Consider the following 16,736-nt stretch of genomic DNA (forward strand, 5'->3'; position numbering starts at 1 on the left):
ACCAGACGGAGGCGACGAGACAGCCATGGACGTAGCCGATCTCCCAGCACCGGAGTTAGCAGACGGACAGAGTACTTCAGGTGTACACTTGGATGACGTAGGATTTGATGCAGTGGTGATGGTGGATGTAGCACTTTTGGCATCACCAGAGCGTGATAGAGAGTTGCATTCGGGAGGTCAATACTTTTTTGAGCACGCGGTTCCATTGTGCTCTGACTCCTCAGATGGCTTATGTACAAACTCCTACACGAGATAATATTTCCGAGGTAGACACTCAGCCACAGGTAGCACAGCCAGTTTTGGATATTGAACCGTCGCATTGTACTGTTGAGCGTATGGCCAACGTCGTGGAGATGGTTATGCAAGGACATTCATCAGCACGAGAGGCAAGAATGAAGGAGGCATTTCTTGCCGACTTCGCAGCTCTAGCCTCACGAGCTCGTCAGGTGTTGGATTCCATGGAGACTCAAGCATTGGATTGGATTGTGAAGAAGCTAGAGGGAGTCATCTCGTTCATGCGACTTGGATGCCCAGCTGCCTTCACGGTCTGTTTTGAGGAGCGAGGTTGGCCGGATGTAGAGACTGATGAGATGCTTCAGGACTGGGCCACCACGGTGGATTTTGGTGTGGACAGTCAGGTTGAGGTTTTGTTCTAGGAGATAGTGAAGTTGCACAGGTAGGCTTACTACACTCTTCGGAAGGCGCAAGCGAATCAGGTAGCAACTGAGAGAGTTCGGGAGGAGTCAGCTGCCAGGTTCACTTCAAAGAGAGCAGCCTGGGAATCTGAGAGGGCGTCCTGGCAATCCGAGAGAGAAGCCCTATTAGCAAAGGAGCAGTTGGTAGCGGAGAAGGTGCAGGCAGCAGCAGACAAGAAGGAGATAGGGGAAGTTGGAGCGATCATGTAGTCCGTGCTGGAGCTTCAGATGGAAGCGGAAGCCGAGCTGAAGGTTCGGAAGGAACAGGTCTACAATCTTCGGGCTGAGTTGAGCGATCTGAGAGCACGAACCTGCCCCCCTGCGTAGCATCTTGGTCATTACTTGAACAATTTTGTTGTATCGTCGTCAGGAGATGACTGTTTTTTTGAGGAGGATGATGTAATCGGTAAATAATTGTAAATGAGCCGACAGGTAGGATAGTATGTATTATTTTTTATGTAGCCGACTTGTGCCCGACAGGTTCCTTTGAGAACCTTCTGAAAGGCCCTTCGGTGAGTATTTATACCCCCTTTGGGAAGGTTCTTGTTATGTAGCGACATGTATGTGGCCGACGGACCCCTTCGGGAAGGTTCTTCGAAAAGTATTTATACACCCTCTTGGGTCATTGTAAAGCATCTAATCATCATCAAGCATAATGTAATGTTCTGGCATATGCGAATAAAGGAAGAAGTTCTGCTATTCCCATTTATTGTCTGTGTGCATCAATCAATTAATCTATGAGGTAAACAAGAATAAGGATGCCCATTTTGCATCAAGAATACCCCAATTCCTTCTATCGATGTGTCGCATTCTACTACAAAGAGCTAATTGAAATTTTATAGGCCAAGAGCTAGACCATTGCTAATGATCTCTTTTAATTTAATCAAACAACTATCTTGCTTCATTCATCCATTTGAATCCTTCTTTTGTGCTTAGACCTGTTGAGGGTGCACCAAGTTTAAAAAATCCTTTAAGAAACCTTTTAGAAGAAGCTACACAACCACAAGAAACCACATAGTTTTGTGAGGACTTTTGGTGGAGGACAATCTAGGATGATATCAATTCTAATGATGAGGGCGTTTGTATGCCACCAACATAAAATAAAACATATGGAGTATATTCTATCCTCTTGTTAAAAGCTAATCTCAAATGCTGATATACTCGATCTTGTGAGATGACCCCAAGGTTATCTCTGTCAAGCTTTGACTTTCACTCAAATAGGCTCAGTTGATAATGCAATATGCTAGTAATCACATGGGAACTTACACAAACATTCCTAGATAGAGTGTACAACTCTCACTGTATCATCTCTCCTGTAGGCTTTCCTAATGAGAGGACTTCAGATTCTGAAAGATCCCAACCCCTCTGCCAAGAATGCTGATGTATTTAAAAATTTCTTTGACAGTGAATTCGGTGATGTATTTTTCCTCGCCTTCGGAGTTTGTAGTTTTCTTTCTTTTTTTTGTTGTGCTGGAAGGTTTTCCGAATTTTTTTACTGCTTTCTCCAATATTGAAACAAAGTATGAAAAATATAACAGTACTGAAAGGAAATGCTGAAAACTCTTTTACAGAGTAACTTAATTGCTCCACAAAGACTTAACGTTAAAATGAATATAGTAGCAGATGTAATTTATTTCTTCAATCTGAACAAATAGCTTAAGTCTGAATCCAAGATAAAGAAGTAAAGCTACTGCTTCATATTCTCCTATAGGAATCGTACCAGACCGAAAGATTCTGAATTATGAGTGCTGGAAGATGAATAGCATTCCGACTAGGCATGTGCACTGGTGTTGATAAATTCTGGGAACTAATGGATGACTGGCCTGCAAATCGCAACTCCCAGCATTGACACAGATGGCAGATTAAAGCATGTTTGCAGACTTTCAGCACAACAGTAATAATTGGTTGCTGTTATCCCAATCTGCTCTGACAGCCTGCACAGGTGATTCTAAGTGTACAATTCTGGCAAGACTGCTAATTGTAGGCAGTTTGAAGTAATGCCAGCTGCTGGAAATGTACAAATGAACTCTTTAATGGCTATTGAATTGAACTGCAGTTGCAAATCTACTTCCAATCTACTATAAATCTCACCACTCATCTGAGATTGCCAATTTCCTCTCTTTCTTCCTTGCCAATACTGTTGCAGGAGGCTATACAGCAATGTTGAAGCTCCCAGCTGACGTCTCTTTCTCTCTTTTACCAGATCAGATTGTAACTAGGTGAACCTGTTTCTGAAGGCGTTGGGGTTTAAACTTTAAACTTATCTCTGCAACAGCAAGCACAATTGAACCCCGCCCTTAAACTGCAGATTGAATACTCCAGGAAAGATTGGGGGTTGCATCCGACTCTCCAGGCCCAAAAGTTTGCGTTTTCAGACCCAAAACGCCGCCAATTCCAAATTACAGCCCTGTGGTTTTCACAAGGCCTTCAAAAAAATAAGTAGCACGACTAAATAATTATTTTCTTCAATTTTTAATCTTCCGCCCATTTGCCTTTGCTGCCCAATGACTTCAAGTTTGACTCTCAGTCTCAACACCATTCACAGCAAAGTTTTTGCATTTTGATTAAACACTTAATCCTCTTCCAAAGTCCAAGGGAATAACATATGATAAGTAGGAGATATTTTCCACAGCAAGTCAAATTGTTAAATATTGCTATCAGGATTTAACTGTGTGATTTTTGGGTCAACGAATTTAATAGAGCCTTCCCAAATTTGCAATCAAGTCTCCCATTTATTAAGATTGGCTTTAATAGCAATTTGGCTTTTAATTATTTTTTTTATGTCTTTATTTAATCCCCAGCTTATGAGTTATTTGTTAGGGGATGGGCCCGTGGCCCTTTTTAAATCTTTTTCATTAAATGAATATAAATTATTCACTTTTTGAAATTTATTTAACAAAGTGAATATGATATTCACTTAATTTAATTTATTTAAAATATGCTAAACTATGCCTAAAACTCCAAGTTGACTCCTAGAGCCACTGTTAAAACTCTGTCAATCGCTTGTTGAGACCCCCATTTGTCTTATTGGCCAACGGGAACTCACAATGACAGGCCAACCCGTCACTCTACTACTGTCGTCTAGAAAGGGGATATTACAGATTCTCTGAAAGTCAAATAATAGGACATCAAATTCTCTAGCTGTCCAAGTGTTTTCAGATTTCCAAAGCCTTGTTAACACTTCACTATTCTACTAAACTGTTTCAAAACAAATTGTAACAAGGGAGTAGGGTCTCTAACCCCACTACAAAACAAAAACAATGGACTTCCCAAGGTTTCATGAGAGAATAAGACAAAAGAGTACTTACTAGAAAATATAATCTTGATTTTTCAATGTTACTTCTAGTTTAATTTCAAATTCCCCACTCCTTTTACAGTAAAACATATATTGAAATTTTTTCTGGACATATTTTCACATGATAGCCTTCAAGTGTATCCTTTGTTCCCACATCTTTCTTGGGCTTGCTCCATGGTTATGTATGACATTCTCTCGCTCTTATTTGTCAATGGTGGGCCATACATTCTTCTTTTGAAATCATTCGAATTGATATGTATGACCCAGATCGGTATGTCCACTTGATCTTATATTATGTGTATCTTGGAGTAATGTGAAATGCTCTTGTAGTCATACTTCATTTTAGTGATCTTGTAACTTTCACCAACCTTGGAAGTCAATGATAAAGTAGCACTCTTTAATTCCTTTGGAGGCATCTATCTGGCAGTAAAGACATCTTTTATCATTGCCTCGCAATTTCTTTAAACTTATTAATCTCCCTTAGTGTGCTCACATCCAATTGAATAAGTCCTAATTCCATGATTGCATCAAAATAATTATAAGAACAAACGATTGTACTGAGATAATTCTATGATGCTAGTGAGATAACCATAGGAAATGGAAACAACATTCCATATTACCTCTATTATTACTGTTGCCAAATCCATGTCGATCCAATCCCAAATTTACATCCTAATCTAACTATCATGAATTCCCTGGATAATCTGTTTTTGCAATGATTATCCTTTGACAAAAACAAGATGAATCGTGGACCAGGTTATACAATCTAAAATATATTAGCAATATATACCACTATACAAACTCCAGATCAATATTAAACAAAAAAAGGAAATATAGAAGCTTAATCCCCAGAAAGATGCTCAAAGACACTTCTTAAAGGCTCCCACAAGTCAACAACCATATTAATTCCATAAAAAATAATTTTATCACTACACTGCATTCTAATTTATGATAGATTTTTATGTTCCAAGTTTTTAAAAACCTTATTATTAATAAATTTTGGAATTCGTTTTTTTTTCAAGTTTACCCTAGCCACATCTAATTGTGTCTTGTGGGTTAAAAGCAAGTCTACCCGAGTTTCCAGGATGGGGGGAAAGGGGGATGCATTCCTTGTCCCTGATTTTCGAACAATTTTGGGGGACGGAAATGGGGACAGCTATATAAAATACAGAAAAAATTTAATATTCATATGATAACATGGATAAAGCATGCATATACACATGATAGAACCTTAACATATAATCAAGTTAAATTGAGAGTTCAAATGAGAGTCAATGTCAAACAAATTGTCAAAACTCAGACATTAATAGTATGAGGAAGTTGGGGGAAGTCCCTGAGCCATCCCCACATCCCTGGATAACTCTAGTAAAAAGACATGGTCACCCACAGCTAAAAGATGAAATCTACCTCAAATTGTATGAAAATGATAGTTCATGAACAAATGAACGGGTGATAAAAGAGTTTAAAATTGGACAAACAGTGGGATTCATTTTAAGATAAATCAAAGAAATACTTGATACATTTCAAAACTAAGTTCAAAGTTGTAGTACTACCATAAATAAATATAGCAAACTAAAAGCATGATAAAGGCAATTATAGTGAAGCATGGTTGATAGATGACACCATTCTCTACCCTCATTACCATTGCAAAATTTCATAAGTCAGCCCCTCAATCTTTGACAAATTTTGACTAGACCCAATTTATATATAGTTTTATTCCCCATAAAAATGCATTAGAGAACACCACAATCGTTATTTTCCAATTAACAGTGAATGCAAATCATACTCAGCCTGAAAAGAAATCTGCAGTACCTCTTTAATGATACCGCATTTTGAGAATACCTCTGTAATCTGTCACAATTTACAAAGAAGTAAAAGTTACGTCAAATGCACTTGAAAAACATTTAACTTTGCAAAGAAATTATTTATTGAATGAATAGAGCTAATTAGCAAACATTGAAGAAATGTGAATAAATATAGCTAATCAAATTAGATTTCATACTTAAGGCCAAAGTTTCTTGAAAGGATTTTTAACACAATTGCTGAATTTTACCTTGAGCAGATATTAACACATAACAATAGATATAATGAATAAATTACATAAGACAGTCCTTATTGACTGAATGAACACCTCCAAATATTTCAGTTATTGTAGTCAAACACATAACAAAATTGAAATTAATACACTATCCATCTAAATTGACTACCCAATAAATTATCTTCTACACTTAATGTGAAAAAGGTACTAAAAAATCACAAACTTTTACATCTAAAGACAACATGATGAGCAGAAAAGAACTCACAAAGTCAACTAGATTTGACATGACTCTATGAAACTTGCCGTGACTCACCTTGTAACTCCACTCAGTCAAATCCCTCTTCCCTTAATCTACAAGTTTCAACAGCTAGATTGCAAAAAAAACCCAGAAATTGGACTTTCTCTGTGTTATCATAAGAATATTTTTTTCCCAGCTTATTTAAAAAGTTGGAGGAGAAAAATTCCAAAATGATGGTTTCTCTTTACTTGCCAAAATACTCAACTGCTTTGTAATGTCCCCTTCTTCGATATGAATTAATAATAGTAATAAAGATAAATTTAAAATAAATAAAATGTAACATTGAAATAATGACATAATAATCCAATAATAAGTAAATAAATAATAAACTCAATAATATATATTAATTATAATATATTGAATATTGTCATATGTATATATATATCCAATATGTAAATTAGAGATTAGTCAATGAAGACATATAATGTAAAATCATTATTATATAATTTTAATATAATTATTTAAAATATGATGTATATTATCATAATATGAATTTGAAATATATAATCAAACAATAAATAAAACAATATAATGATCTATGATAAAGTATATGTATATTTAGAAATACATCTATAAAGTTATCCTAAATATAATAAGAATATAAATACTTGTATATTATATTAAAAATCTAAATCTAAATTAGTCAAACTATTCAATTAATATTGAATATATTAAAACAGATCTAATATAAATTATATTTCACAAACAACCAAATGGATAATCGTGACTTTTCACCCCAAACACATATTAGAGAGAAAAACTTTCATATATTAGAGAGAAAAACTTACATTTTTAGGGGGAGACTACGATAGACAAAAAGAAATAGAAGAAGAATTCACCGATAGAAATAACTAATGAATAGTTCTTTCCAAGCAATGAGAAAGCAAGATACAGCTTTCGAGAGGCATCTAGATGGGATAGAGACATCTGACAGAACAGCTATGATAAATTTTAATAGAGGATATCAGACAGCAGTTGACCCGTCACCTAGCAGTTGGGAAACAGAGGAAAGGAAACAGCGAATCACCTTGGATAGCATCAAATCTACGGGGAAAAAAAGAGGAGGAATACTGGATTCCGAATCCCACAATACACATCAGCATATTCCATCCTCGAACATTTGACTTACATAAGAGCAGTCATAAATCTTTGATCGTAAGCTATAGCAGAAGTATAAAAGTCTAGTTGGGATGACATGAGAAAGCAAATAATCATACATACATATTAAACAGTGAGTAGAGGTGGCAGAAATCAAACAATTCGATTCAGTCAATTTATAAGAGTCAAATTATATATACCGAAAAAATCTACAGCACTGCTTACACGAAGGAATCACATTTATAGCTTTAACATGACTAAAGAGGAGCGGGCAACTACAAGGCATTAAATTCACAACCTAAAAACATATATAAATTAGGATACATAACCATTGAATCCACAGAAATAATCACAGATTTCTTCTATCATATATGGAGTCCCTCTATTTTGAACAGCTTCCTATAATCAGTCATACATACTACATACAAGATTATCTCATAGCATTCAGATAAAAATCTATTTATTTACAATCGAAAGAGTTCAACCATTAAGATTCTGAAATTCATGAGATAAACTTTATTAGAGGATAATGTATATCTGTGAATAAAAAAATCAGAATTACAAATATTTGAATCTCTAAAGGATCTAGTGGTATATCTGAGGTGTGCATATGTGAGGATTGATAAAAGATCATACAAGGATAATGATGATATAAACAATTCGCAAATTAAATCCCATACATTCATTGTGACCAAATTAACAGTTGGGCACAAATGATAAATATAAAAAGGCCTTTTGCAGTCTGTAAGAATTTTGTACAAAACGTTAGTGTTCTAACGAGGGACAATACATGCTTATGCTGCTTAACTCAGGCCAATCATATGAAAATAATGTCATAAATTAGATTTTAGTCTTAAGATGAAGCGAATAAATCAATTTCAAAAACTCCCTTTAGACAAACAAAACTAGGAAAAAAGAAAAAAAAAATTTGAGGCTACACTAGTTAAAAATCAAAGTTTGGGAACCAACAAAATACCGTTTTCTCAAAAGCATAATTTTTAAATCTCTGGCATGCATGGAAAGGATGCCTTAAACAAAAAGCCATTTCTTAAGGTGCACTTCTAAGATATACTCTTTTGTAGGCTAAAACACTGAATGAATAAATCATTCATATGTCATAATAGCTATGCAGAGAGACCTAGTGGTGAAGTTGTTCTTTGGGACTCCCTGGCACTCTCATACATGGCGGATCTCTTTTAATCGGTCAAAAAATAAAAAACGAAGTCAAACAAACATTGGTTGAGTCAGAGATTAAATTGGCTTTATATTCTAATGATAAGTATGTTGCTTGTGATTTGCTGAAAGTAACCAATGGCCTCTGGAAACAAGTCTCTGCAAATTGAAAACTTTGAAGCTTACCGGATGAGGCTACTACTATATGTAAGAAGTCCATTGAGATTTCTTCACTTTTGTCACACAAAAAAGAAAGTAGTTGATTTCACTAACAATTGAAGTGTTGAGCAAACTCCCTTCTTGTAAGGAAACTTGCAATAAAGAATGTAACCGTTTCCACATAACCCATAATAGATTTGAAATAAATATGGAATTAAAATCCACATGCAAGAGAATATACAACATACCCACAAAAATTGTGACACAAGATATACCTTGGGAAACCCTCATTGAGGGAAAAACCTAACCTCCAAAAGCATCAATCACCATATATTTTTCAACAAAAACATTATTGCAATACAACCATGGAAATCTTCAAAACCATAGCCCCAACCAAGCAATCCATGTGAACAAGCATGAATCCACACATCCCATGTCATGCTTCCAACCTTCACAAATGCTCCCTTGGCTAACCTATCAAGCATTTTCCCATTTATCTTCTCACACAACAACTACCCTTATGGCAACTTATATAATAGCAAGTCCCACAAAACCACCAAGTGGTATTACATAAACCATGTGCTACCTAACCCCTTGACCCCACATTTAATATTGGAAAATTAATTATTTTACCCAATATTAAATAATTACATGAAATATTATCATAATGTTACAATACAACTCATCAAGTATATCCCATGAGAATCTTTACATGTTGCACGTCCATCTAGATGCAACATACATAATAAAATAAAATAATACAATATAACAATATTATGCAATGTGTGCAACACTCATTATCTCAACAATCTCCCACTTGTATACATTGCATAGGGTCAATCTGTAGCAACATAAATGAACAAGGGAACAATCCCTCCTAGCACATCCACTATCACGGATCAAAGTACACCATGTGCTCCATCCTGGTACCCGCAACAAAATCAAAATATCCAGCATTTCAAACATGAATGAAGTCACCTCCTATTATGCCATTGCCACTGGACATACATAGAAGTTATCCAAAGAAAAAGCCACCCAACCTGTCGCATTAGAAGATCATAAAATCCTGTACCAACTAAAATACTAAGTACAAAAAACTTGATCCAAAGGTAATCACATGTATCCGTAATTGTCAAAATATCCATAGCTGAAATAGCACCCATAGCAAGTGTCAAACCCATCCAACTATCCATACCTCCAAAGGTGCACCAAGTGAATCTCACATCATCAACATATCCAATTTATAACCTGCAATCAAGAGCAATATTTGCCACATATATACCAAGAAGCTCCCACTGCAAAAGATAATGTCAAATCTATAACCAATCCACTCACAACATCTCAAAGAATTGAATCCATGTAGTATCAAGGACATCCACAACACATAAACCAATAACCTGAAAAAACAACTCTCATAAAAAAGACTCCAACAGTCTCCCAAGCTCTCCACAACCAATAGAGGAATGAGATAAAGGAATAACCATGTCATCTCTCACATGACATACATGAACACAAACCAGTGATCACAATCTCCAACCAATCTCAAATCCAATGTAAGCAAAAGCAAACATCCAAGAAGATAACAAAGACCAAAGAGAAACCATGCAAATTATAACCTATATCATGTCCTTCTACACACACCTCTAGATGTAAACTATGCAAGTATGATCTCCTCCAAAAAACCTTAACAAGAAGCCTCAACAACACCCAAACCATACCATATAACTAATCATTGATGTAAGCCTCTCACAAGAAGATCAAATTCATAAACCATACCTAAACCAAAGAATATGCCCAATATAAAACCATCTCCCAAACTCAACCAGCATAACAACATATGCAAATGGAGATAACCAATACTAAACCATCTCTCAAATGAACCCACCAGAACTAAATCAAGTACCATAGCTCAAGATCCATATCCATGAAAGACAAGCATAAATATTAAATATAATGCTCCTAAGAGAAAAACAGGCTATACCTCTGAAGTAGCAATCCGCCGAGTAGACCAAGAGTGGGGAATGAGAATGTTCATCATGATATCCAAGTCTCCAACCAAAACTCATCTAAGAACAATCTCCTCTCAAGTCCATATCAAGTGAATGCCACTTGGAATTCCTACTAAAACCATCAACTGTCTCAACAAATACTTCTCTAATCCAAGAGAAATCAACATCACCACCGTCTCTAAATATCCATGAGCACCTGTAACCAATCAATCCATGCCAACTCCAAATGCAACACAGCAATATCATGAAGTATCTCGCTTATGATCAATGTACTCAATACCAAGATCAATGTCAAAGTTCCAACATGGCCTCAAGAACATAAACATGACAACATGATCTAAAACATCTCAAACAAAGAGATAAGATGCTCCTTATGAACATAATATAGCATGTCAAAACTCTAAACGCATATCAAGAGTATACCATGACATAATAATGAAACCATCCTCACACCAAAGATAGCATGCCAAATGAAAGCATAAACCACACCTTTACCAAGAACCCCATTAGTCCTCAAGATGCAACCATCTCCAAATACCATGAAGAAAACCATCTTCACATTCCATAAAGAACCATCTCCACACACCATCAAGATAACAAGTGTACCATGCAAATGTCAAAGACGCTTCTGCAGCAAGAGGATCTAAGACAAACCTCCAACATTTGCAAACACTCAATGAATATATCAATGCTAAAAAACTCTCACTCAACAATGGTACTAAGTCACCTATGGCATCATAAAATCCATCTCCTACATGAAGATCCTCCAGGTCTATACACACAACCAAAGTGGCAACATCAAGTGAAACCAAGATCTCCAAACCAAGAAAATACAAATCAAACCAAGAACTAATCCTGCACTGTCACCTCATCACTGTCACAAGCTCCCACTAAACCGTGTATCCAAGCTAACCATTACATCATCATGAAAAAAGCCATCCTCTAACCATGAGAATCAAGCAAGGCATCAAACTGTCAAAGAACTTGAAGTACACATCATGAGCTCCTCAAAAGAAACCAAATAACCATGATCCTCAACCAAGAAGATATACAACCATAACCAAATCGGGAATCCAAACCAATGAACATCAAGGATTTACTTGTATATCCAATCATGTCATGTCAAAATTTATTACACCATGTCCATGAACCGAGCATCTAACTCTCAGTATGTCCAACTTGTCAGCATAAAATAGTCAACCACAATCCTCCACCATGACTGTACCTAGTAACAACATCTCATCCCTTCTACATGAAGAAAAGCAACAAATCATGTGACTTATGGCATAGACAACTCAAATCCAAGCTATCAATCTGAATATGCATCAATAATGAAAGATCAATGGGCAAAGACAACCCATAACCAAGTTATAAATGCAACTTGTAAGTATAGACCGCTTACAACACTGCACAACTTGCAAACTCAATAAGTCATCATACATATCCAAACCAAATAGTGATAATAATATCATCATGAGACCAATCTTAAAAATAAACTAAGTATACAATGACATCAAATCTTAAATCTCCAAACATACAATATCATTAACTCGCAATGCTACCATAGTTAATATATAACATAAACTTTTCAGATTAATATACCACCAAATAAACCATGCCAAACCTGTGCCAAATCCAAACCAATGTGTAGAGCTCCCCAAGAGCTTTCCATTGACTACTCAAAGTCCAAAATCCGACTCCGAATGCCCAAATTATGCCCTAATTTGTGCTCAAAATAAACATCTGACTTTTGGGCTCTTAAAACCTGACAAAATGTCAAAATCATAAAAATCAACCCGCACCAAGTTGTAGTGCACTGAATTAGCTTTCCAACGCCTATAAGAAGTCTGAAATGCGATATCCTGAGAGAAAGTTATGGCCATTTTATTAAGACTGTCTTTTTACCATTTTCACTGCGATTTTTTTTTTTTGTGCCAAAAATTCCAACAAGATTAAATTTGATGGCCATCACGGGCTAAAACTAAAAAAATCTTTCATTTCCTCTAAACATGGCCACACTAGGGCATATTATACATCAATATTTATGGAAACATCAACCCGGATCTAATGGTGAGATCTGTTTTTATCCAGGAGGCCATTTTTGCAAGCTACCCCCTAAAACTTCATTTAAATGAAACATCCAAAAAATCCATTTCTCCAACAATTTCACATGCCCAAAATCTACCAACATCCCATTATAACAACAAATCCAAAACCCTCAGATCTGCAATAAAAAACTCATATAGCTTGCCCTTTCTTTTATCCTCTCATGCATTCTCATGGATTCAATCTAAGTTTACAATAATAAAACCATAACTCTGATACCACTTGTAAGGAAACTATTATATTTACCACTCTCATATTTATGGAAACATCAACCCAGATCTAATGGTGAGATCTGTTTTTACCCAGAAGGCCATTTTTGCAAGCTACCCCCTAAAACCTCATTTAAATAAAACACCAAAAAATTCATTTGTCCAACAATTTCACATGACCAAAATCTACCAACATCCCACTATAACAGCAAATCCAAAACTCTCAGATTTGCAATAAACAACTCATATAGCTTGCCCTTTCTTTTATCCTCTCATGCATTCTCATGGATTCAATCTAGGATTACAATAATAAAACCATAACTCTGCTACCACTTGTAAGGAAACTTGCAATAAAGAATCTAACTGTTTTTACATAACCCATAATAAATCTGAAATAAATATGAAATTAAAATCCACATGCAAGAGAATAGACAACATACCCACAAAAATTGTGACAAGATATACCCTGAGAAACCCTCGTCGAAGAAAAAATCCAACCTCCAAAAGCATCCATCACCATGTATTATTCAACAAAAACATCATTGCAATACAACTATGGAAGTCTTCAAAGTCATAGCCACAACCAAGCAATCCATGTGAACAAACATAAATCCACACATCCCATGTCATGCTTTCAACTTTCACAAATGCTCCCTTAGCTAACCTGTCAAGCCTTGTCCCACTCGACTCTTGTCTTTTTCCCTTCTATCTTCTCACACAACAACTACTTTTGTGACTGCTTATATAGTAGCAAGTCCCACAAAATCACCAAGTGGTATTACATAAACCATGTGCTAAAACCATTTGCTACCTAACCCCTTGACCCCACATTTAATATTGAAAATTTAATTTTTTTCTCCAATATTAAATAATTACATGAAATATTATCACAATTTTACAATACAACTCATCAAGTATATTCCATGAGAATCTTTACATGTTGCACGTCCATCTAGGTGCAACATTACATAATAAAATAAAATAATACGACATAACAATATTATGCAATATTTGCAACACCCTTTATCTCAACACTTCTCCACTTTATTCAGTAGTTGTTATGACAGGTGGCCATCTTTTAGGAAAATACTTGTTTAATGAATGCAAAATTATCAATTAATTTGCATCTATTCTCAACGATTGGACCATTGGGGTTATTTTCGAAGCTTGTAGTTTTCCAACTGCACAAGTGCTGCAAAAGCCGCCCAATGTTTATCCTTGCTACTACAAATGATAGCAATTGCCTGTCAAAGATGATGATTGGCTAATTAAGCCATTTGCACTTGCTGACAACATTATGAGTGAATGAATTGTCAGTCATGGTAATTGTTTAACAATGAGAACATGTGGCTGCAGAACAAGAATGATGTTGCTAAAGTTAGCAAGAGGTATTTGTTTGCCTGGATGAGGCCGATTTGTTGGTTTATCCACATGCCAGTCACACATCGCTAGCCCAAGCTAGTCGTAGAGGAAAAACTTGTCAAGCAGAAAAGCACATGGATAAAGCAAAATGACAAATGAATGTGAAAATGGGATTTCAACATCCATACTTGCCCAGATAACATTAAAGAAATAAAGAAGCTTGTCATGGATAATTTTCGCAATATTTTATGGACAAGGCGCATAGGGCAGAAAAAATCTTATTACATTAAAGAATTTAACCCCCCTTCTAGTCATGATGAAAAGGCCTATATAAGAGCACCTATTAATTGGTAAGAAAAAATGTCAATGCAACAAATCAGAACTAGTTCACATCGACTGCAATGTGAAACTGGTAGATGGCAAGTTCCAAAGGAAGAGTGGACAGACAGAACGTGTTTATTCTGTAATATGGGAGCAGTAGAGATGGAGCAGCACTTTGTCAAGGATTGCCTGGCATACAATGACATCAGATCTGGTTATATAGAGATATTGCAAAACAAGGACTTCAGCTACTTATTCGAGGAAGATCAAGTGAAGAGAACAGCGGCTCTGATTATCAAACTTCAAAGGAGAGACAAGTTAACCAAAACTTTGTAGCTATGGGGGTGATCGTGTAGGTCCCATAGGCTACTTTAGCCTCGTGGATGTCATTAAAATCTACCATATCATATCATATGAATGTGGCAAAATGTCAAATGTGTGGGAGGTTGTGCAATTACAGTCATTTCCATTCAATGCAATGTGGGACATGGAAGATGGCATGCACGGCAAGTTGGGATGGAAGGCAAAGGGTTGGAGGATCCTAGCAAGAGCAACTGGATGGCAGAATAATCACAAGTTTGGTTATTACTATTGTACAGTTGTTTCCATCTTCTATTACATGAGATGGTTGGTTAGGCTGAAGAAAACATTAAAAATGTACAAACATTGCTGAAAAGCATCCATCCATTCTACCACTAATGTTGATTGTTTTGGCTCAAGCAAAAGGGAGAGCATGAATTGAGTAAAGAGTCCATGAGGGAACTAGTGTGTGCACCCTAAGGTAGTGTTAGCCCTCAGAGGTCATCCCAAGTCCCTCAAATTAGGAATTTCTCAATGGCTTTATATAGCTGATTGCTTGTATTTAGGACTGAGTTGCAAGAGATAACTTCAACTGGGAAATGAACAAATTGGAAGAGTGAGCTAAGATCCTCATATCACTAATTCTTACTGAGTCTTACATGTTGATGTGTTGCCTCATGGGATTGCAAAATCTTTACATGTCATACTGGGTTTACAAAACCTCACACTAACACTACCAGGAGACCTAGTTCGCCAAGATCATCAACTCATACGTGAACCCACTCGACACCTTGTAGGATGTGTGAAATGCAAGTTATTTACTTTCTGAGTTTGAAATGTTCCCATTTAATTCCTTTAATGAATATGTCAAGGAGATTCGCAGCAATTATAAGTTGTTAATGTCTATAGGATATTAGAGTTATCTCATTTTAAAATCCATAAGTTGATATACCAGAGTGCAGCATAGCTTACCCAAGTTTATGGATCAAACAATCATCCTCACTAGGTGCCTTGTGGTTGGCCCCTCATGCCCTTAATCTTTTTCACTGGCCTATCACGTCTACTTGGATTCCCATCATCTCTTTTCCTGGACCTTTGTGGCCTTGGCTTTTCTAGCTTGAGTGTGATTTAAAGCAGTTCTTATAACTCATGTGATCACATGCTTCCATTCTATTATTGTCAAGTTGCCTGGTAGACATTATTTTTCTCCCCAGTCTATTGTGTTTCCTCTATGGCTTTTTCTATTTTTCCCTCAACCTGGTGTTGGTGTGGCAATACATGATTCTTTTGGATAAATTGGATTATCGAAAGAAGGCATAAATCGAATGGCTCTATAGATCCACTCTTGCATGGGAAGGTTTCCAACCTCTCACTACCCAAATTCTTCATCTCTTCGTCTTGTGAAGCTAATTCTACATTTGTAGGGGTTGGAAGATAACAGTCATTCAGATTCCAACAATACTACTTCAGTGGATTTTACAGCTAAGTTAAATAGCAGAAATGGCTTGGTGGATATCTATGACTCAATTTCCAATTTTCAGCTTCATAAAGTGATTGAGTTTTCAACTTCTAAGAACGCATGGAAGATAACAGTCATTCAGATTCCAACAATACTACTTCAGTGGATTTTACAGCTAAGTTAAATAGCAGAAATGGCTTGGTGGATATCTATG

At 36.1% G+C, this 16,736-nt stretch overlaps 1 protein-coding gene across 1 annotated transcript in view; it reads right to left on the reverse strand.

Moving 5' to 3' along the window:
• The window catches only part of ELF9 (RNA binding (RRM/RBD/RNP motifs) family protein), a 200,881-nt gene that overhangs the window by 126,200 nt on the left and 57,945 nt on the right, over window positions 1-16,736 (reverse strand). Inside the window, exon 7 of the mRNA XM_089801353.1 lies at window positions 5,803-5,841. Within this exon, the coding sequence (XP_089657479.1) occupies window positions 5,803-5,841 (39 nt within the window). The remainder of the gene's footprint in view (window positions 1-5,802; window positions 5,842-16,736) is intronic.

Source organism: Cupressus sempervirens, chromosome 9, assembly GCF_028749045.1.
Source record: "Cupressus sempervirens isolate cs-2001-9-10 chromosome 9, ASM2874904v1, whole genome shotgun sequence".
Taxonomy (NCBI): Eukaryota; Viridiplantae; Streptophyta; class Pinopsida; order Cupressales; family Cupressaceae; genus Cupressus; species Cupressus sempervirens.